Here is a 23684-nt window from a genome sequence, read left to right on the forward strand (position 1 = left end):
GCAGCTCCACCTTCTGGTGCAACTCCACCTTTGTGGTTCTGCAGCGAGCACCGCTTGGCTTGGCATCCAAGAGAAATAAGGAGGAGAGCTTCGACGGGTGTAACTTTTTATTTGCGTCAGGCTGTAGATGCACACATCTCATTCCCAGAATCGCACCGAGCACCTGGTGCCGGTCACTGTGCAAACACTGTGAAAACTGAAAATACATAATTTACAAACAAATTAAAGACAATCGCTGACAATCAGGAGCAACAAACAGAAAAAAAGAACAAATACCTTGCTCCTCTTGCCATGGGGTGCAATCAAAGTAATGTCACGTAGAGGCTTGGCACAGCAAGACCATAGACTAAATGTACAAGCATTTGTTAGGGCGACACGTTCTTATTTAATCAATTTTAGTCAAAATACCCGCACTTACGTGGAAGTTTGGTCTGCTGCAACACGCCAAGCCAGGTGGAATGCCAACGCCACGTCCACATCCGGGTTAACGCCCACTTATATGCAATTGAATGAGTGACGTTGACAATCCACCTGCTCGCAGCCATTTACACTCCCACCAAATCATGATTTATGCAAAAAATACTTCACATGATTTTAAAGTAGACAAATGGCAGTTAACAGTACTGTATTTTACTTCCTAATTAAAAACAAAGAGCAAAAACTTAACTCTCAACTAACACAATCAGTTTTTGTACAGGACGTTCAAGAACAGACACACGGTTCTGTCTATCATTCAGACCTCTGTTTGCCATCTGAACTTAACTCTTCGGACTATTCCGTCTTTTCCCTCTGCAGTGCCAATCACACGACCCAGTTGCCACTGACATCTTGGAAGTACATCATCTTTAACAAGGACTATGTCATCCACCTTTACATTGCGGCGCAGTTTGTGCCATTTTTGTCTGAGAGAGGTTACTGAGATATTCTCTTTTCCATCTGCTCCAGAATTGTTCTACAAGAAACTGTACTCCACGCCACCTTTGAAGTGCATACACGTCTTCTTTGACAAAAGTTCCAGGTGGTGGTAAAGCGATTTTAGACTTCATAAGGATAAGACGATAAGGAGTGAGTGGTTCAGGTACGTTAGGTTCGTTAATGTTGTAAACAGTTAAGGGACGACTATTAACAATAGCCATAGCCTCATAAAACAAAGTCCTGCAATGTTGTATCTTCTTTCTGACCAGATGTTGAATAGATGGTAAAAGGTCAGGCTGTACCTAAAATGATCATTGCTGGACGCTACACCTGCTCCAATACTCCTGCTAACTCTTGTAACTCCTGCTTTTATAGCGAGTCTCAAATTGAACAGAAAATGTTGCACTTCTACATAATAAAAAGAAAGAGCAAAGCCCTGTAGGAAGCAGCCATTTGTGATTTGCATAGTAAGTCATCAGCATTTTTTAAATCTTAATTTTTTTTGTATTTTTAGCTGCCATCTCTTGCTTCTTTCATTATTTTCTTTTATTTTTTTTCTTACCTTTCCATTTTTTATTTATTTATTTATTTTTTTTCAGTTGTGATTTTTACTCATCTTAGCAGATGACCTGCTAGGCCGGTAGATTCTCAGCGGGGCCGGTAACTTTTCTGACCAACGGCCCGGCTGGCCAGTTGGTTGTGCAGTTCATTCCCACGCCTGAATAGGCCCCTCTGTTCCCAAATTGCCCCACACTCAGGACCCAATCCCCACGGCCCCACCCAGATCCCCACACGGGGTCGCTCCCCACCCAGACTCACTCAGGAGCAATGCAGCCACCAGGAAGCAACCCACGGCCACCGCCAAGATGCCACAAGGGGCCCCACTCACAACCGCTAGTAGTCCACCCCCTGAGGCAACCCAAGCACCTCCAGAGCAGGGCAGCAGCCCCCCAGCCCCAGACCCACTCCAAACTCAAACCCTCCACCCTATCACCCACATCATCCCGCAGGACAATATCAATGACCCCCCCATCACTGTTATGTGATCAAAAGAGCCCAGAGAGATTGATATGAGGTGGAAGCAGAGGCTATATCAAGTATAATGTGATCTAACAAAATATTTCTATACTGGTTAATGCAAAGAGTATCTTTATTTTTCCAGTTCGTGAGGATAGTTTTCTTAGCGATACATATGGCAGTCAGAACCACGTGAACCAAAGATGTTTCAATCGGGACATCGTCCAGGTTTCCCAGCAAACAAAGAGAGGGGGAAGTTGGGATATGACATTTCAGACACTTTGACAGGTCTTCACATACTCTACCTCGAAATTCCTGGACAGGTGGACAGGACCACAGTGCGTGGATGTAATTGTCAGGAATGTTGTGTGTGCAGTGTGTACAGGTGTCAGACGACACAAACCCCATCCTGAACATCCGATGACTTGTATAGTGTACTCTGCAGCATTTTGAATTGAATTAATTGTAAATTGGGGTGTCTGATCATTTTAAACGTTTTAAAACAAGTTTGGGACCAGAAGTTCTGGTCAAAGCTGATTGATAGACCCACCTCCCATTTTTCAATAGGGATTGCTATTCTATCATCTATTTTGGACAGTGTCTTATAAATTTTGGACTGTAGTTTGGGGTGTTTGAGATTACAGAAGTCTAGTATGAGGATCAGCACCTCCAAATCTGAGACCATGGTTCTCGACCGGAAAAGGGTGGCTTCCCACCTCCGGGTCGGGGGAGAGGTCCTACCTCAAGTGGAGGAGTTTAAGTATCTCGGGGTCTTGTTCACGAGTGAGGGTAGGAGGGATCGGGAGATCGACAGGCGGATTGGTTCGGCGTCTGCAGTGATGCGGACGCTGAGCCGATCTGTCGTGGGGAAGAGGGAGCTGAGCCAGAAAGCCAGGCTCTCGATTTACCGGTCGATCTACGTCCCAATCCTCACCTATGGTCATGAGCTTTGGGTAATGACCGAAAGAACGAGATCGCGGATACAAGCGGCCGAAATGAGTTTCCTCCGTAGGGTGGCCGGGCTCAGCCTTAGAGATAGGGTGAGGAGCTCGGACATTCGGGAGGGACTCGGAGTAGAACCGCTGCTCCTCCGGATCGAAAGGAGCCAGTTGAGGTGGTTTGGGCATCTGGTCAGGATGCCTCCTGGACGCCTCCCCGGGGAGGTGTTTCGGGCATGTCCTGCCGGCAAAAGGACCCCGGGTCGACCCAGGACACGTTGGAGAAGTTACATCTCCAATCTGGTCCGGGAACGCCTTGGGGTCCTGCCGGAGGAGCTGGTGGACAAGGCCGGGGAGAGGACGGCCTGGAGCTCCCTAATTGGGATGCTGCCCCCGCGACCCGGACCCGGATAAGCGGAGGAAGACGACGACGACGACGACGACGAGAAGTCTAGTACCCTTGGTGGTGTTTGTAATTCTACTTTATTACACTTAAACTTTTGTTTAACTATTGATTTAATTTGGTGATATTCTAAAAAGCTATTCTTATCTATTCCAAATTGGGAGCCTATTCTATTAAATGGGATGAAGCCCAATCCTTTATTTATGTGTTCCAGGTATAGGATTCCTTTACTTTTCCAGTGTGTCTGGACACACAACCATTTCTAGGGTTTACAAAGAATGATGTGAAAAGGGAAAAACATCCAGTATGTGGCAGTCCTGTGGGCGAATATGCCTTGTTGATGCTAGAGGTCAGAGGAGAATGAGCAGTTTCATGCTGAATGTTTACATTCTAACCCTCCCACTGTCCTAATGGGTGACCCCGCGAGGAAAGGTGACCATTGAGCAGGGTTGATGGTTTACCCCTTAAGGTCCACGTGGCAGGGGTGAGGTGGTGCTCACTCCTCACCCCTGCCACATGGACCTCAAGGGACAGTGGGAGGGTTACAATAAGATGCACAAAAATGCCAAAATAATGACCTCACTTGTCTACAGCATTTTTAGTCACGTACTTATACGTTTATCAGTAAAAGTGCACTTTAAATTTATTTGTAATGTCCTTTGTGGACTCTCATGTGACTGTTTAAATTTTTCTTATGGCTAAATCTTTGTCCACATAACTCACAGGCAAAGAGTTTCTGTCCTGTGTGGACTCTCATGTGAGTGTTCAAATTTGTCCTTCGATTAAAGCTTTTCCCACAGAGTTCACACACAAACGGTTTCTGCCCTGTGTGGACTCTCATGTGAGTGTTCAAATTTGTCCTTCGATTAAAGCTTTTTCCACAACGTTCACACGCAAACGGTTTCTGTCCTGTGTGGACTCTCATGTGAGAGTTCAAATTTGTCTTTAGAGTAAAGCTTTTTCCACAGATTTCACACACAATTGGTTTCTGTCCTGTGTGGATTCTCATGTGACTGTTTAATGTTGATTTTTCACTAAATCTTTGTTCACAGAGCTCACACACAAAGGGTTTGTCTCTTGTGTGGATTCTCATGTGAGTGTTTAATGTTGGCTTAAAACTAAATCTTTGTCCACATAGCTCACACACAAAGGGTTTTTGTCCTGTGTGGACTCTCATGTGAGTGTTCAAATTTCCCTTTAGAGTAAAGCTTTTTCCACAGAGTTCACACGCAAACGGTCTCTGTCCTGTGTGGATTCTCATGTGAGTGTTCAATGTTGATTTTTGACTAAATCTTTGTTCACAGAGCTCACACGCAAATAGTTTCTGTCCTGTGTGGACTGTCATGTGACGGTTTAATGTGAATTTACGACTAAATCTTTGTTCACAGAGCTCACACGCAAACGGTTTCTGTCCTGTGTGGACTTTCATGTGACAGTTTAATGTGAATTTACGTCTAAATCTTTGTTCACAGAGCTCACAGGCAAAGGGTTTCTCTCTTGTGTGGATTCTCATGTGAGTGTTTAATATTTGCTTAAAACTAAATCTTTGTCCACAGAGCTCACACACAAAGGGTTTTTGTCCTGTGTGGACTCTCATGTGAGTGTTCAAATTTCCCTTTAGAGTAAAGCATTTTCCACAGAGTTCACACGCAAACGGTTTCTGTCCTGTGTGGATTCTCATGTGAGTGTTCAATGTTGATTTTTGACTAAATCTTTGTTCACAGAGCTCACACGCAAACAGTTTCTGTCCTGTGTGGACTCTCATGTGACGGTTTAATGTGAATTTACGACTAAATCTTTGTTCACAGAGCTCACAGGCAAAGGGTTTCTCTCTTGTGTGGACTCTCATGTGTCCGTTTAAACATTTATTATGAATGAGACGAATGTCACAACTAAACGTTTTTGGTTCATTCTGGACTTTCCTGCTAAAGTCTACATGTTGCTTTACTCTAACATTTTTCTCATTAACCACACATCCTGAAGATCTTATTGCTGAATGGCTCGTCACTCTTTCATGTCTCTGGAGAGACCACTTGTGGAGAAACTCTTTACCACACTCGAGGCAGCAAAAGGATTTGTTGACAGTCTTAATATCTGACTCAGAAGACCTGCTCTCATTGCAGTCAGTGTCTCCATCTCCAGTTTCAGAACTAGAGTCTAATAGCTCAACATTTAGATTCACATCATCTCCACTAATTTCAGTCTCTGAAGAATCAGATATCTGTTCATCGGGGTTCAGAACTGGGTTCCTGCTAGATTCTGCTTCTCTACCAGTTTCTGCTGTTGTCTGGTCAGCTGAGCTGTTGGTTGGAACATCTCTGTCCTCTATTTGCTGCTGATAAAGAAGATGTAAGACCAGAGGTTTGTCTTCATCATCCTCACTTTTTATAGAAACTGATATGAATGGAAACCTGGCAGAATTAGTCTCCTTCTTCAAAAGGAGCTGCTCTCCTTCCAGACTGGTCCAGAGTTCCTCCTGTTCATCCTTTATGTGGAACTGTTCTGGGTGCTGCTGGTCCACACCAGCACTCTGATCTTCAGGAGCTTCTTCTTTAACCATCTGGAGAACATCTATGGGAAACAGGAACACAGTATGTGAATTAACCACTGTAACTTTATTTTCACACATATACAGTGGGGCAAAAAAGTATTTAGTCAGCCACCGATTGTGCAAGTTCTCCCACTTAAAATGATGACAGAGGTCAGTAATTTACATCATAGGTACACTTCAACTGTGAGAGACAGAATGTGAAAAAAAATCCATGAATTCACATGGCAGGATTTTTAAATAATTTCTTTGTAAATCAGGGTGGAAAATAAGTATTTGGTCAATAACAAAAATTCAACTCAATTCTTTGTAACATAACCTTTGTTGGCAATAACAGAGGTCAAACGATTACTATAGGTCTTTACCAGGTTTGCACACACAGTAGCTGGTATTTTGGCCCATTCCTCCATGCAGATCTTCTCGAGAGCAGTGATGTTTTGGGGCTGTCGCCGAGCAACACGGACTTTCAACTCCCTCCACAGATTTTCTATGGGGTTGAGGTCTGGAGACTGGCTAGGCCACTCCAAAACTTTCAAATGCTTCTTACGGAGCCACTCCTTTGTTGCCCGGGAGGTGTGTTTGGGATCATTGTCGTGTTGGAAGACCCAGCCACGTTTCATCTTCAAAGCTCTCACTGATGGAAGGAGGTTTTGGCTCAGAATCTCACGATACATGGCCCCATTCATTCTGTCCTTAACACGGATCAGTCGTCCTGTCCCCTTAGCAGAAAAACTGCCCCAAAGCATGATGTTCCCACCCCCATGCTTCACAGTAGGTATGGTGTTCTTGGGATGCAACTCAGTATTCTTCTTCCTCCAAACACGATGAGTTGAGTTTATACCAAAAAGTTCTACTTTGGTTTCATCTGACCACATGACATTCTCCCAATCCTCTGCTGCATCACCCATGTGCTCTCTGGCAAACTTCAGACGGGCCTGGACATGCACTGGCTTCAGCAGCGGAACACATCTGGCACTGCAGGATTTGATTCCCTGCCGTTGTAGTGTGTTACTGATGGTGACCTTTGTTACTGTGGTCCCAGCTCTCTGCAGGTCATTCACCAGGTCCCCCCGTGTGGTTCTGGGATTCTTGCTCACCGTTCTCATGATCATTTTGACCCCACGGGATGCGGGGAGCCCCAGATCGAGGGAGATGATCAGTGGACTTGTATGTCGTCCATTTTCTGATAATTGCTCCCACAGTTGATTTTTTCACACCAAGCTGCTTGCCTATTGTAGATTCACTCTTCCCAGTCTGGTGCAGGTCTACAATTCTTTTCCTGGTGTCCTTCGAAAGCTCTTTGGTCTTGGCCATGGTGGAGTTTGGAGTCTGACTGTTTGAGGCTGTGGACAGGTGTCTTTTATACAGATAATGAGTTCAAACAGGTGCCATTAATACAGGTAACGAGTGGAGGACAGAAAATCTTCTTAAAGAAGACGTTACAGGTCTGTGAGAGCCAGAGATTTTCCTTGTTTGAAGTGACCAAATACTTATTTTCCACCCTGATTTACAAATAAATTCTTTAAAAATCCTGCCATGTGAATTCATGGAATTTTTTTCATATTCTGTCTCTCACTTTTGAAGTGTACCTATGATGTAAATTACTGACCTCTGTCATAATTTTAAGTGGGAGAACTTGCACAATCGGTGGCTGACTAAATACTTTTTTGCCCCACTGTATTAAAGGAGACATAACATGCTTTTAAGTTATTCCTTTTTACATCTAAATCCTTCAGTTGGGGTCTAAATACAGTGGAACTGCAGTTCTTTGGTCTGATTTCCTCATTATTGTTGCTCTACAGACCCTCATCTACCCCTGTTCTGAGGAGAGTCTTGAGAACGAGCCGTTTTTGGGTACTGTCTCTTTAAACTGGAGGAGGAGCTGTAAACTCCGCCCCCCTCCATAGTGCAGACCTGTACTCTCCTCCCCCAGTCGGACTTTGCAGTTCTATAGAGAAATCATTATTTAGCATAGCATATTAGCATTTTTAAAACATGTGGGGAGAGTAGTTCATCAATCTGTTTCAAGGCTGCTAACTCTCTCATGCATTTGTCTGTAGTCACTCACACACACCCGTCACGGCCGACAAGCGAGCAGGCACGTGTGCGCGCACACACACACGTCACGGCCATAGACTGTACATACACACACACACACACACACAAGGAATGCTGCTTGCTTATTTATTTCTATAAAAATGTTTTAAAAAATGATACAGCTCATTAAAACACCATTAAAAGAATATATTTTATTAAGATCTCTATCTATATATATACATACATATAATTATAAATAATTTTATAAGTAGTCTTATTTTATATTGGGTGTCTTAATGGCTGAAAATGGATAAAAAGCAGTTACATTTTAATTTAAAGATTTGAGATTCTAGTCAAAAATAAAGAACATTACTCCAAATGTTCTTTAATGTGATCATTATAATTCTAATGCTTACAACTTTGTTTCTATTGTCTGCAATGCGTAGCCTATATCTTTATTAAATGTGTTTAGCTGTAACGTGGTAATTCTCTCTAATGTGTACAGAGAGGTGGACATCAGTGCTGCAGTGAAACTCCCAAGATCAGTCTGCTTTGCTAACAAATATAGTTAAATCTTACCTGCATTCTAAATAAATACCATTAGGTGGAAACATCAGTAGGCATTGAGTTATTGATACAATCCCTAACAGCCAGAATGGAAGAAGAGCATGCTGGGTCATCCTGGACCTGAGCCTGTTCTGTGTATTTACCTACAGGATGCAATAAATGTCTACAAGGCTGAGTTTGGACCATTACATCTAAAAGAAAACATACAATCAGTGATTTTTTTAAATTGTTTACATTAATATACAAATTTTCTAAGTATTAACCTCACAGCAAATAAGTAGAACTATATAATAAACAGGCTTTAGTAGTTAAACAGGCGTTGTGCACACAGGTGCTTTGTGTCTCGGTGCTGGTGGTGTCTAGGTCTCAGAGTTCCTGTCCTCCTGCCGTCTTCTGTTGTCCTCAGGATAGGAACTGATGTTTCCTGATGATGAGGGAGGGGCAGTATGTGGGCTTCAAACTGGTCCTGGATAACAGTGGGAGACCTCCGTTGTCTCTGAGACCAGAGGGTTGGTGAGATGCAGATCTTCTCTACCTCATCTAGAAACGGAGTTGGTTCAGGGAAAACTTTTCCAAAGACCAGTTCCATGATGTCATCGCCATGTTCTGCAATGATAGACGATAACTTTAATGACATATTTTGTTTACAAGCAGCTTTAGGAAAGTTGGTTCTTTAGCTTTCATGTTTATAGTCACGTTTGTGTTGCTGCAGTGACTTCATATTCTTACAAATGTAATAAAATAGTGACACTAAAATTATACAAATGACTCCTTATGAAAGGAAGCTCATTAGAGAGCAGTGCAGACAGACTTACTACATGCTGCAGCTGTTTTTGTAGGCCAGCTGCTGCTGAACTTGGGGAAAGTTATTCTGCACACGTCCAGATCAGATGGTCGATTACAGAAAATAATGTAATTCAATAATTTCTAAACAGACTAAACAAGTAAAACATCAAATAAATCACTCTGCTGTCATCAGACGGAGTGATTCAGGGGGTGGGGTGTTCTTAATGATGAGGGTGGCTGAGGTGTGTCATCACTCACTTTGGTCTGGTCCAGACCGTCTCTTTACTGGTGGGTCTCCGGGTCTCCTTCCTCCTCAGTAGGTGACGTGAGCTCCAACATCTGAACGTTCTGTGTTCCTTAGAGGAGAAGAAAAGTAACATTAGCAAGCTGGCTAAATTATTTTTTACTAGCATCTCAAGGACTTGGAGAAGCAGATCTTCACTTACCTAAACATCAGACCAGTTTGTCCCAGCTGAGCTCATCAGGGCGTTAGTCTGACAGCCTGTCAGTGAAACACGGCTCCAGACTTCTGGATGTGGACTCTAAAAAGCAAAGGAACATTTTTACTTTTGTTTTAATCGTTTTACAGGTGATTTTATCGGCTTTCCGAGGCTCACGCTCATACAGACGGTGAGCTTTGCTGCGTCTGACTGATGCAGAGTTAGTTTTTATATCTGCAGTGAGACAAAAAACTAACCTCACTTCACTCAGAGATCGTTCTTTAAAACTCTATTAGATCCACTGTGTTGACGCACTTTAATGACTTTGTCACGCTGCATTTTAGCTGATATGGGACTTTATTTACTGGATGCTAAGATTACATCACACTCATGTAGAATAACACACAGGCTCTCTGCTGTTACAATCAGTGGGAGGTTATCATCTGGTGTAAAAGAAGGCGTTGATCAGAAATCACGTTTTATTCCACGAAAATCAGCCAAATCCACATTAATCTGGGTGCTAACTTTACTAACATACTGTGCTAGCGATAGCAAGCCGGATGCTAACGCTTTAGTGCTGCTAATGCCCGTAAACCTAAAGTAAAGTTTGTCGACATTTTAGAGTGATATGAAGCTTACCGCTCTGCTGCTGTGTCCCGTCGCTGCCACATTCAGATGGAAATGACTCCTTTTAGATAGATGAAGCCCTCGGTACTTACTAGCCTGGAGACACGAACGAACGAACGAACCGCGCGCGCACGCACGCACGCACACACACACACACACACACAACTTTTTCTTCTGTGTTTTTTTTAGCAGTAGTGTCATCAGCTCCTGGGTTTAAATACTGCCACACCACCCTTCCTTAAAACGAGGAACAGTTTTGAGCTGTGTGTGGCTAAAATAACCAGACAGTCTGCATTTTTCCAATAGGACTACAAAAAATCTTAGCGAGAAGAAAAAATGGCGGATTGGCTCTGTGTTTAGCCGAGGGCCATTACCATATTTGGTAGTTATCCTGACGAAAAAAATTACTGATGTAATAGATAATTTGAAAAACTGAATGGGTGGACAAATATGCGCAAAACTTAATTATTAAATATCTAAATAGCAACTCCAGTGAATAATATAAGCCTTTTTGCTCAGTTAGACACTTAAAATGTGAAACACACCGTGTTAATGGATAAAAAAGTGGGTTTTTCATGTTATGTCTCCTTTAACAAACAGTTGAATTACTGGTTTAAGTTGGTGGGATCAGAACTAACTCGAAGAACATGAATTAACTTTTGCATTGAGTGACTTTTTTTTATCTGAGGTGAATGTATAAATATTTTTTAAAAAGTAGAATTACTAGAATTGATCAAATTTTTCTGTTTTGGTGGCCTTGTCTTGACAACCTCAAACTCTGGTAAAAGGCCTGTATTTATATAATGCCTTCTAGGTTCTACAATATTTAGTTGGGGCTTTTTGGCGTGGATGACAGCAGCAATGTAGCGTGGCATGGAGTCTATCAGTCTGTGGTGCTGCTCAGGTGTCATGCAGGTGTCTCTTTCTGTTCCAACGCTGCTGCACGCAGTATTTTTAATTTATTGAGCCAACAATTTATTTTTACTCAGTAAAAGATATGATTTAAAATGTAGCGACTTACAATTCTTTTTAAAAAACTTACTCAAGTAAAAGTTAAAGTACAGCTTTAAAGGAGCATGGGGCAGGATGAAGAAACGAAACTCATTAGCGACGCACTCAGCGCTGTAAGTAACTGCAGCCCGGCACGAGAGCGCGCACAAACTCTTCACTAGAAAAAAAGTTAGTTATGTACGGCCAGAGCGCGGCTCGAACAAGGCACCGTGTCGAGCGATGAGGTAAGTAACATTGTTACTTTAGTCTAACATTTGTAAAATTCCATGACAACATTAGCATTTTAAAGCAAGTGCTCTTTCCTATGAAATATTCATAAGCCAGTTTTGTGACTGGCGAGCAAGACAGTCACATGATGCTACTTTATCAGCACAAGGCTTTGTGGCTGCAGGTGATTTCTGATGTTTTTAGACAAATTACAGTTATTATTTTGCACTAAGCTTACTAACAAGCTAATGTTATTGTTTATACATCATGTAAGAACATCCAATTTCAAGTCACTGACACCATTTGTGAAACCAATTTCATTACAGGACAGGCATCACAACAATGTAAATAAGAACATAAATATCAATGTTTAGTTCAAAAAATGCGGTGCAATGCGAATCGGGTGGCAGACCAAGGCGGGAGCCTTGGCGGTCCAATCCCCGGACAAGAAAACTAGTTTTTGGGACATGGAACGTCACCTCGCTGGCGGGGAAGGAGCCGGAGCTTGTGGCAGAGGTGGAGCGGTACCGGCTAGATATAGTCGGACTCACCTCGACACATTGCATTGGCTCTGGAACCCGAGACCTGGAGAGGGGTTGGACACTCTACTTTGCTGGAGTTGCTCCGGGTGAGAGGCGGAGGGCTGGGGTTGGCTTTTTGTTAGCCCCGAAACTCTCTGCCTGTGTGTTGGGGTTTACCCCGGGGGACAAGAGGGTAGCTTCCTTGCGCCTTCGGGTCGGGGAACGGGTCCTGACTGTTGTTTGTGCTTATGGGCCAAATATCAGTTCAGAGTACCCACCCTTTTTGGAGTCCCTGGGACGAGTGCTAGATAGTGCTCCATCAGGGGACTCCATTGTCCTGCTGGGGGACTTCAATGCTCACGTGGGCAATGACAGCTTGACCTGGAGGGGTGTGATTGGGAGGAACGGCCCACCTAATCTGAACTCGAGCGGTGTTTTGTTATTGGACTTCTGTGCAAGCCGCAGTTTGGCCATAACGAACACCATGTTCGAACATAAGGATGCCCACCGGTACACTTGGTACCAGGGCAGCCTAGGTCACAGGTCGATGATAGATTTTGTAGTCGTATCATCTGACCTGCGGCCGTATGTTTTGGACACCCGAGTGAAGAGAGGGGCGGAGCTGTCAACTGATCACCACCTGGTGGTGAGTTGGATCAGATGGCAAGGGAACATGCCGCGTAGACCTGGCAGACCCAAACGCATAGTGAGGGTCTGCTGGGAACGCCTGGCAGAAGAACCTGTCAAGACGGTCTTCAACTCCCACCTCCGGCAGAGCTTTGACCACGTCCCGAGAGCAGTGGGGGACATTGAGTCCGAGTGGGCCTTGTTCCACTCTGCGATTGTCGAGGCGGCTGTTGCTAGCTGTGGTCGTAAGGTGGCCGGTGCCAGTCGTGGTGGCAACCCCCGTACCAGCTGGTGGACACCAGAGGTTCGGGGAGCCGTCAGGCTGAAGAAGGAGGCCTACAGGGCGTGGCTGGTCTGTGGGTCTCCGGAGGCAGCAGACAGGTACCGGATAGCCAAGCGGGGTGCAGCAGTGGCAGTTGCCGAGGCAAAATCTCGGGCGTGGGAGGGGTTTGGTGAGGCCATGGAGAAAGACTATCGATCGGCTCCAAAGAGGTTCTGGCAAACTGTCCGGCGCCTCAGGAGAGGAAGGCAGCAACTCGCTCACACTGTTTACAGTGGGGATGGGGAGCTGCTGACGTCAACTGAGGCTATAGTCGGACGGTGGAAGGAATACTTTGAGGAGCTCCTCAATCCCACCAATGCGCATTCCGAGGAGGAACCAGAGCTGGGAGGCCTGGGGATGGACTGTCCGATCTCGGGGGCAGAAGTTGCTGAGGTAGTCAAACAACTACACAGCGGCGGAGCCCCGGGGGCGGATGAGGTTCGTCCTGGGTATCTCAAGGCTATGGATGTTGTAGGGCTGTCATGGTTGACACGTCTCTACAACATTGCGTGGTCATCGGGGGCAGTTCCTAGGGAGTGGCAGACCGGGGTGGTGGTCCCCATCTTTAAGAAGGGTGACCTGAGGGTGTGTTCCAACTATAGGGGGATCACACTCCTCAGCCTCCCTGGAAAGGTCTACGCCAAGGTACTGGAGAGGAGGGTCCGATCGATAGTTGAATCTCAGATAGAGGAGGAGCAATGTGGTTTTCGTCCTGGCCGTGGAACTGTGGACCAGCTCTATACCCTTACAAGGGTGATGGAGGGGGCATGGGAGTTTGCCCAACCAATCCACATGTGCTTTGTGGATTTGGAGAAGGCTTATGACCGTGTCCCCAGGGGCACCCTGTGGGGGACGCTCCAGGAGTATGGGGTGGGTGGCTTTCTGTTAAGGGCCATTCAGTCCCTTTACCAGAGGAGCGTGAGTTTGGTCCGCATAGCCGGTAGTAAGTCGGACCTGTTCCCAGTGAGGGTTGGACTCCGCCAGGGCTGCCCTTTGTCACCGGTTCTGTTCATCACTTTTATGGACAGAATTTCTAGACGCAGCCGTGGTGTGGAGTGTGTCGAGTTTGGTGGCAGGAGAATCTCGTCTCTGCTTTTTGCAGATGATGTGGTCCTCCTAGCTTCATCCAGCTCTGACCTTCAGCTCTTGCTGGGTAGGTTCGCGGCCGAATGTGAAGCGGCTGGGATGAGGATCAGCACCTCCAAATCTGAGACCATGGTTCTCGACCGGAAAAGGGTGGCTTGCCACCTCCGGGTCGGGGGAGAGGTCCTACCTCAAGTGGAGGAGTTTAAGTATCTCGGGGTCTTGTTCACGAGTGAGGGTAGGAGGGATCGGGAGATCGACAGGCGGATTGGTTCGGCGTCTGCAGTGATGCGGACGCTGAGCCGATCTGTCGTGGGGAAGAGGGAGCTGAGCCAGAAAGCCAGGCTCTCGATTTACCGGTCGATCTACGTCCCATTCCTCACCTATGGTCATGAGCTTTGGGTAATGACCGAAAGAACGAGATCGCGGATACAAGCGGCCGAAATGAGTTTCCTCCGTAGGGTGGCCGGGCTCAGCCTTAGAGATAGGGTGAGGAGCTCGGACATTCGGGAGGGACTCGGAGTAGAACCGCTGCTCCTCCGGATCGAAAGGAGCCAGTTGAGGTGGTTTGGGCATCTGGTCAGGATGCCTCCTGGACGCCTCCCCGGAGAGGTGTTTCGGGCATGTCCTGCCGGCAGAAGGCCCCTGGGTCGACCCAGGACACGTTGGAGAGGTTACATCTCCAATCTGGTCCGGGAACGCCTTGGGGTCCTGCCGGAGGAGCTGGTGGACAAGGCCGGGGAGAGGACGGCCTGGAACTCCCTAATTGGGATGCTGCCCCCGCGACCCGGACCCGGACCCGGATAAGCGGAGGAAGACGAAGACGAAGTAGTTCAAAAAATGCATCAAAATAAAATCATAATATCAACAAGACCTACAGGGTAATAGTCATTTTTATCATTACTGTCATTGATTTTCAGGAATTCACATTGGAAGGAGTGATGGAAGACAGTTCAAATGAGGAGCATGTGCCTGAGCCTACCACAGACTTTGATGTGTCGTGGGAAAGTCTGAGACCAGGAGCTAAAGGAAAGGGGAGAGGAAAGGTCGCTCCGAGGGTCGGGGAAGGACACACTCAAGGGGTGAGGGCAGCATGTTGAGGTCCAGAGCTCCTTCAAGAGGACCAGGGCGCCGGGGTAGGCAGCGAACAGCTTTCAGAGAAGAGGGCCGAGACCGGCTTGCACAGCTGAGAGCTGCCAGTATAGCTGAGATGCAGGTTGGTTGTAGCCATTTGTGTAAAAAAATAAAATAATAGAGATGCCAAAAACGAAAACATCACTCACTGGAGATTTGAATCTAGTCATGTAAACATATGTTCTTTAATTTCTAGACAGCTTTACAACACCTGAGCCAGGAGGAGATTATATTCTCGAGAGTGGTGACCCGTCTTCCAGGGGTGATGCTGGATATCCTGGAGTTTCGGCAAGAGACGCCAGGACACCGTCTTCCTGACTGAGGGCACCCTAACCCAAAAATCCAAACCGTTTATCTACAACTACAGTAGTTCCAAAACAGCACAATACCTCAAAATAACTTTAGCTGAAGACAGCATTTTCACCCAAAAATAAACAGTTTGTGCAATATATTTATTTTTATTTATGTACAAAAAAGTTCTGTTATTTGCATTTGTACATAGTATTTTTTCTTAATTTCTAATAAATCTGTGTGCATGAAAGAAGTCATTCCTGTCTTTTGATGCTTCACGTAGCTGGGGCCTTTATGGAGAGAGAACAGCAGCATTAGATCATACATAGATTACATGAGAATGCAGTTCTGGAAACTCCAGTTCTGAAGTTGACCTGTAAAAAAAAACAAAAGCTACAACTTTATAGATTATTAGGAATCACACTTTTGATTGCCTTTTCACCCACAATTGTCATTTCTATATGGAAATTATCAGCTTTGATATTGACACTTTAGCTTTTTTGCTTATGAAAATGTTATTAATATACCTAAAGGTCAGATTGGTGACATCCTTCAACCAGCGTCTGCTGAACATGATTCGTTGAAGAGCCTCGTGTGGTGGAGATCATGGCACCATGAGCTCTTTATCACTGGTCGTTGCATCAAGTGGTCCATGGTCACATTTGCCACAGGTCCATTCATGCTTCCCTGTGACATGGTGAAGCACACCCACCCACATGTCCTAACAGAAAAAATAAGTTTTATTTGAAAACTTTACATGTGACGGAAGCGCTCACCAACAGAAACACGAGAGCTGGCACTGTTATGAAAAGAAAGGTAATTATGTCAATGTGCATTGTTGTCTTGTTGTCCAAAAGATGTCACAATACTTACAATAAACATATCACGATGTTGTGCTTTCTGGCAAATGTACCCAAATTGGTTGAAGATGTCCTTCAGCCACACAAGTAGGATGGAAATTCCCTTTAGAATCCTAGCCTGTGAACAAGGATAAAACAACAATTCCATCTTTTAGTACTTTTTAAAACATAGAAGGGTTTTATTTACCTGCAACGTTTTGTTTGCGGCTGCAAACTTCGTCAGCCTGACAAAGTTTTCATAACAGTTCTATTCTGTTATGAAAACAATAAATAAAAGCAGAATTAATATATTGTTTTAAGACTTTGGAGTTTAAAAAAAGAGTGTAGATAAGAAGACATTGCAACTCACACACTGTTGAGTAAGTTGTTTGCTTGGTCCTCATCAATTTGGACTGCATCTGTAGCTAGATCCATGGATTTGAAACTATAGACAACACAATAATATTTGTTGCACGTAAAGATAAATACTGGAACTTACCTGAAATGGTACTGTTTCTAAAGAGATAAATGTGGAGCCTAATACATCTGTCATTAACCCTTTCTTCAAATAACAACAATCTGCCGTGAATTGAAACTTCACAAAATAAATATATATAATGACCTATATTTGCTTATCTATTGTGTTTTTATCTTTTTTTGCACATAGTACAGCAGTAATTTCCTGCATATATGGCAAGACTTCTCATGAACAAATTTACCTTTCTGCAAAAGGATCCAAATCTCGGTCATCAGCTAAGGCCTCAACACCAGCCATTAGAAAATCTTCCCTGTAAAGATAATGTCAGAAGTGTTTGGTGGTGTGATGTTAGTTCTGAACCAAGTGTGGATATGCAAGGTGTAATTTAATGAATGAAATATCATAGCACAAAAACGTAAATATTTGTTTTACAGAAAAGATACTAACCCCTCAGACACAGGTTCAGTTGGAGATAATCGATGCGACATTTTAGCTGCTGTTCTCTTACTGGGTGTGGAGGTTGCCTTCACATTAACTCCCTGAATTGCAGTTTCAGGAGCCTGCTTCTTCCGGTAGCTGGAAAACACATTTTTAAACAAAAATGTCAACAAGTTGGTTGAGACTCTACACCTTCTGTTTACATAGATCAATAATGGCTAAGCATCTTTACCTGTGGCACAACTAGTAATATGAAAATGCAGGTCAGTTATAAAAAAATTTATTTATCATTTTCACAAACATATTTTATTCTGACCTACATTCAACAGGACAAATTTAGAAAAATAAACACAAACTTCTGCACAACTTTACTTTTAGTCAAACATGTTGTTATGGCTGACTTATTATTTATTCTTATGTAGCACAGCAATAGCGCTAGGGAAATATATTCTGATGGGGTTCTGTTACACAAACCCCACGAATAACATTATCTACTAAAGTAACAGTCCTGCTTAGAGGTTGGACTGTAGATCAAATATGACATAATTCTAAAGACTCATCTTTGGTTTGGAAAATGTCTGTTCTCTTCTACAAACTGAAGCGTGATCGCAGCTAACATGCTAACGCACGCTAGCTCTCTCCGGCTGAGCGGTGACGTCATATAATCAAATCAAGCTCTGTTTACTTTTCTCGTCAGAATAAACGGAGCATCCATTTATCTCCAAACACATGCGGCGTGTCGTCCACAAAACGTAGAAGTGATCCGGTTACTCCTTAGTTGCTTTTAGCTTTTTCAAACTGATCAGGAAGCCATATGCTAAACACCGTTAGCTTAGATCAGTTTCTTGTTCATCTGCACAAAGATTTGTTAGATTACCTAAATCAGCATTATCTAAATCCATAAGTTTTATTTTATTTTCTCAAATTGTGCAGATACAGCTCTGATGTTTACCTACTCGTTACTGAAACCTACAGCAGAAATAAGGAGACCAACACTTACCTGCTCACTAGAAAATGCGCCATGTCCGCATCCTTTTTCAGGCCCAAATCCAGTTGAAGCAGCCTCCATTCTTCCAGAGCGTAACCAATAGACATTTGGGTCCCTGACCGACTTTTATCATATTTTCTTTTTGACTCTTGAGATACCGCTGATAAAACCTTCTTCTTTGTGCCACTCTTTAGTGGGCTTTGAGTTGCGCTTGGTCGTTTGCTAGTTGTAGAATCCATTTCCAGGGTTCTTCCTCTTCTGTTTGAGGTTTTAACGTGGCTAGTAGTGAGACGCATTACCGCCACCTAGCAAGCTTCCAAATGTTTTTCTGGGTTTGAACCTTGTCGAGAACGCACTTGAAGCGTCAATTAACGTCACATCCGTAAAACTGCGCGTGAAATTCGGATCAGAAATGTTTTGCATTTGGCAGCACACAGCCTGTTTAACAAAATGGAATGATAAACTGGTTTCATCATTCTTTTTAGTTTAGAATGCTTCATCACCCATAAGCTTCACAAGAATGAACATGTATCCTATTTACTTCTTGTTTTTGGACAATTCCTGCCCCATGCTCCTTTAAAAAATGACTTAAAAAGTGTAAATATACAAAAAAAAAAGCTACTCAATTACAGTAACGTGAGTAAATATAATTCGTTACTTTCCACCTCTGGATCCTGGTGTTAGTGCACAAAACTAATGTGATCTCAGAGAAAGTCAATGCATGGTATGGGCTAGTTTAAGCCCAAAAATTGGATTCACTGAGGGACTGGAACGATCAGTTAAAGACTGAAAGGCAGAGAGAAAATTATCTCTGCCTGACCCCAACAATTCTTCCAATCTGAATCTGGTGCCCTGGTAACCTTAAACTACGAGAAGTTAAATCCCCCACAAAGGAATGCAGACAGATGCTGTGAAAACCTGACCATGGATTGGTGGACTCATCCTGGCGAGGACATCAACTGAAGGAGTCAATGTACTCTTCACTCTCCCTCGATCCCCCCCCCCCCCCCCCCAAACCAAAACAAACGAGAGAAGTGGTAAAGAAGAAGGTAACTAATCATGCTTAAAATCAGCTCCAAAGAGAAAGGAATATATCGAGACAAATTGTGTCAGGATGCCAAAAAAAGACACTTACAGAAGATCGAGTGTCTTGGAAATGTGGACCCGTATGAGCTACGGCAATGGCGAAGAGACCCAGACGATCTACCCCCTTTGTCCTTCCCAGATATATTTTCGTATGTGGTCTGTGGAATCGGTGCCTACACCGCAAAACAGTTTCAGAATTACAAGTCTTTGGAGGCGCACATTCAGTTCACCAATGGCTGGGTGCATGATTTGGATATTTTTAAGCCTCGTCATTGCGAATATGTGATCATTCATGCAAAGGTAAGTCACTTTTACAACTTTCACTACAACTTCATTAGTAACAATCAATCAAAATTCTGATAACTTTGCGAATCCAACTCACTCTGAAACAAGTTGCTACTTTGTAGCTGATTTGTGTTCTGTGATAATAAAAATATAAATCTGAATTTAGTTTCATGCACTTATTGATGGATTTCAGAAACCCCTAACCACATTATATATTCATAACTCACTTAAAGCTGAAATTTAAATAGAACTAGATGCTTATTTTCTATTGAAAGTTATGACATCCTTACATTATGCCAGTCCAATATTCCCCCCAGTATAAACGCCAATTTTCTAAACACATCCATTGTTACATAAATAAAAGACTAAAAAATAACATACATTTGTGTTGCCCTGGCCTTATTCAAGTTAATGCCATGACATTTATGTGGTTTTTCTGTTGCACGTATTGCACTCCCAAAGGCTCAATGAACCGGCTTTGCTTCCATGGGTCATTGTGAATGTCACCGGCAACCTTCCGATTACGGGGCGAGCACTTAACTCCTGTGCCACCGTCGCCCCATGTTGATGATGAAGAGAAATATACAATTAGTTCCTTGCCATTGATTTGTTTACTTTTTTCAATGCCATTTATACTTGAACATTTGGATTTGATTACAGTGTAGTAGTTATTTTAGTCATTTGTTTAAAGTGGCTATTTATTTTAAATACATATTTTTTAAGGTTGACTTGTACAGCACTCAAGTCAAGTGTGGACGGGAGTTTTAGATTTTCATTTTGATAATGAAGAAAACAAGTATATGAGAAGACCAGTGGTTTTTCTTTGATTTGTTCACATATTGTTTATGTTTTGAATGTTTGGATTTGTATAATTTAAACCTGCACTACTGTAACATGTTCCAGAAAAATAAGCTGTTTGTTCCTTTACTTGTGAAAAGTTGCACTTTTGCTAAGGCTTTGTGTTATTTTAGGTTTAATAAACACTGTTAAACCTTTTCTAAACTATTTCAGTTTGTGTAGAACAGGACTATCAATGCTTTCTGAACATATGCAACAACCTTTTAAAAATACTGCGATAATACCGAAAACCGTGATCATTTTGGTCACAATACCGTGAGGTTACATTTTCACACCGTGGCAACCCTAGTCACCCACCTGGCAGGGTCTGACCCAAACCACAATTCCTGTTCTTTCACTGTGCAATTAAAAGCTTTTGCATATTTGCACCAAGCTGTCGTTGCATTACAACACACAAAAAATGTGAAACTATCATGTTGTCTTACTGTATATAGGGATGCACCGATACAGTACTGGTATTGGTGCCGATACAGATACTGATACCAGTATCGGTATCGGTAAAAGTTAACAGATACCAGTAACTGATACCAATGCAGTTGCTTGAAAGTGACTTCACTGTAACTTGTCATTTCTGTTCACCTAATATTTTAGTTTTGTGATCACTTATATTACTTTTTATCTACCTCACAAACTTTTCCTATTGAAAACAGAAGAAAATAAAACCTGTATTCCAATTCATTGCATTATTTTGTGTGGTAGAAATATCTATATCGGTAATCGATATCAGCGAGTACTCAGATCCAAGTATCGGTATCGTATCGGTTTGGAAAAAAGTGGTATCATTGCATCCCTAACTGTATATTATTGCTTATCAAGGATGAAGGGATAAGTTCTTGATTAGCATTCAGTGAATCTTGAGTTGAATAAAAATAAAAGAAGAAAATCTTTAAATGTTTTGCTTTATTCTAAGTATTTACAAAGCACAAAAGCAGATTAGTTCATATATAGACATAATCTCATTAAGGTTTAATGCACAACTTATGTAAAATTGTGTGAATAAAAATCAGATCATTCAGTTAATCATTTAGAAAACATCCCTATATACACAGTGCAGCACATAAACATTTAACAAGAGCAGGTTTCATTGTTACCTGGTTTTACTACCACACTGGGACACATGTTCACCAAAATGCAGCAAACATTTACTATCTTGTCCAGAAGGGTGATCTCTTCACCCTCACATGGAATAAGTCCTCGGATTGGCATTGTGGTACGTAACATTTTGTATTTGTTGCGCAAGCTCCCGATGACTCGCTCAACGTGTGTTCTCAGGTGGGCTATAGCTCTTGTGGCATCAAGTTGACAAAACCTCTTGTAAATGAAGGGATCTTAACCTCTGCACACATAATTCCAGTCGTGCGTGACGGTCTGACTTTGAAGCAGAGACTTCAGAATGACCCACGTGGAGCGTTGGAATCACGTCAGGATTTGTTTCATCCATTTCAAAGGCAGGTTTACCTGCAATAATGCAAAGAAAGATTAACGTGTGTATGAAATATAAATACTTTTTTAAAAAATCAATTAATCTTCTGGTTATTTGTTCTAATTTTCTTTGACCTCACACCATTATTATTTGTGTTGTCTAGAGTTTTTCTTTTGTGTTTCAGAAAAACAAAAACTATCTGTTTACAATTCGTAGACCAAAGGCCTAAGACCGTGCCTGCAGAAGCTAACGGGATCTAAAAACAACAACTCAGAGCGCATCGGAAAATACCAAAGATAAAAGGAGGAATATGAGCGGTTATGTGGAACTTACCAGGATAAAAATGTCTGGAACACACTAGAAGATATTTGGTGATGGTAGAGAACTGGAGATCCACTCGTCTCACAGCTGCAATCCAGGCTAGCCGTCTTCTTTTGGTTACATCGGACACATGTGCTCCCTCACGTTGCTTCCAGGCAGGGAAGGAATAAAAAGATAGCCCATTTTCAAGCTTATTACCTTCCCGGTCGTGCGACCCGACATTACAGCCTACTACACAGCAAGTCCTACCCATTGCTGATGTAATAAGGGTGCCATCCTGCTGCTATCCGTTTGTTCCTCAGTCCTCGGTGACAAGAAAGATGGCGTTACCAGGGCGCGCCCCCATCGTGCAATGTCACACTCCAAAGCCCCATTAGAGTCTCATGTCGTGTGAACTGTTGATGTTCGTGCTTATATGTTTGAGGTGTTTTGCATAGCAAAGTTAGCCCCTGTCGAGAGTAACTCTGAAATGCCTTTTTGTCCCTCTCCCCCATTTATCCTCATGTAACCCTTTTCTATCTAACTGAAAGGAGCGCCTTGAATGGCAGCTCTCGTGGTCTGCCTGCATCGGTTTGGTTCTACATGTTTTGTGTGTGTAACCTCGCTCAGGCTGAACTGCGGAGTCAAATTTCTGTGCTTCGGGACGCTGGGGCACTGACGATAAAGCTGATTCTGAAAATGGCAGGAGGAAACGATCGTGACAGTTTTTTAAACTGTCTGTCAAATGAAAACATGTCTCAGCATGTAGGTGTTGTCTCTGTACCTGCTTGTAACTTACATTGATAATAACGTGTTAAATTAAGGCTCATCCAGAAAATAAAACCTGGCGCAGCTACCTGGGCACCAGATTCAGTGGAGTAATGTTTTTGGACGGCTACTTTTAACTATTACTTGATTATAAATATGTTGCAGTAGTGCTAATCTTACTTAAGTGATATATTTTCAGCATATTTTGAGCTCATTTGTTTCCTTTGAAGTCGAAGAGATCTACGATGGGGTGCATGGTGGCGCAGTGGTTAGCACTGTTGCCTCGCAGCACGAAGGTTGCAGGTTCAAAAACTCGGCTGCAGCCTTGCTACGTGGAGTTGCGTGTTCTCCCCATGCATGCGTGGGTTTCCTCCGGGTACTCCGGTTTCCCCCACAGATCACAACATGCCCTATAGGTTATAAATTGTAAGTCGCTTTGGATAAAAAGCATCTGCCAAATAAATAAACATAAACGATGACGACTGTAGCCAATTTCTGAAAATACCGACTTCTATCATCCTAGGAACCACACACACACACACACACACACACACACACACACACACACACACACACACACACACACACCAGTACCTGTGTCCATGCTGATGAAGCAGTCCCAGCTGATGGATGATCCTGAAGTGGTAGCAGGTTTTCTTTAGCCGTGTTTAGCTAACAGCTGCAATAGAAACAAAGCAGGAGAGCTGATTAAGATGCTGCTTCAGAACAACGCAGGCAGGGGCGCCG

General features: G+C 43.3%; 1 protein-coding gene and 2 long non-coding RNA genes across 7 annotated transcripts in view; all 3 read right to left on the bottom strand.

The window, feature by feature from the left end:
• Positions 1-89: 89 nt before the first annotated feature.
• LOC139062689 (zinc finger protein 98-like) overlaps positions 90-23684 on the bottom strand; it is a 42111-nt gene continuing 18516 nt past the window's right edge. The window contains exons 1-3 of one of the 2 annotated variants that reach the window (XM_070544311.1): positions 9658-11826; positions 9470-9567; positions 90-9031 (exon numbers count right to left, since the gene is read on the bottom strand). In XM_070544311.1, coding sequence (XP_070400412.1) covers positions 3917-5902 — 1986 coding nt within the window. In that variant the 5' untranslated portion in view covers positions 5903-9031; positions 9470-9567; positions 9658-11826 and the 3' untranslated portion in view covers positions 90-3916. Of the gene's footprint in view, positions 9032-9469; positions 9568-9657; positions 11827-23531; positions 23617-23684 lie in introns of those variants that run through there. The other variant, XM_070544312.1, reaches the window with a different exon arrangement.
• LOC139062692 (uncharacterized) lies at positions 15259-19220 on the bottom strand. Of its 4 annotated transcripts, none has more exons than XR_011516267.1 (4): positions 17239-19220; positions 17033-17101; positions 16348-16758; positions 15259-16195 (listed from the first exon to the last, which is right to left on the bottom strand). It is a non-coding gene; the product is annotated as an uncharacterized lncRNA (long non-coding RNA). The 4 variants fall into 4 exon arrangements; XR_011516269.1 differs by having other exon boundaries at positions 16348-16452; positions 16684-16758; positions 17033-19220; XR_011516266.1 differs by having other exon boundaries at positions 17033-19220.
• Positions 21397-23519, bottom strand: LOC139062693 (uncharacterized). Its single transcript, XR_011516270.1, has 2 exons — positions 22440-23519; positions 21397-22338 (listed from the first exon to the last, which is right to left on the bottom strand). It is a non-coding gene; the product is annotated as an uncharacterized lncRNA (long non-coding RNA).

The sequence above is a fragment of the Nothobranchius furzeri genome, chromosome 14 (assembly GCF_043380555.1).
Source record: "Nothobranchius furzeri strain GRZ-AD chromosome 14, NfurGRZ-RIMD1, whole genome shotgun sequence".
NCBI classification, from domain to species: domain Eukaryota; kingdom Metazoa; phylum Chordata; class Actinopteri; order Cyprinodontiformes; family Nothobranchiidae; genus Nothobranchius; species Nothobranchius furzeri.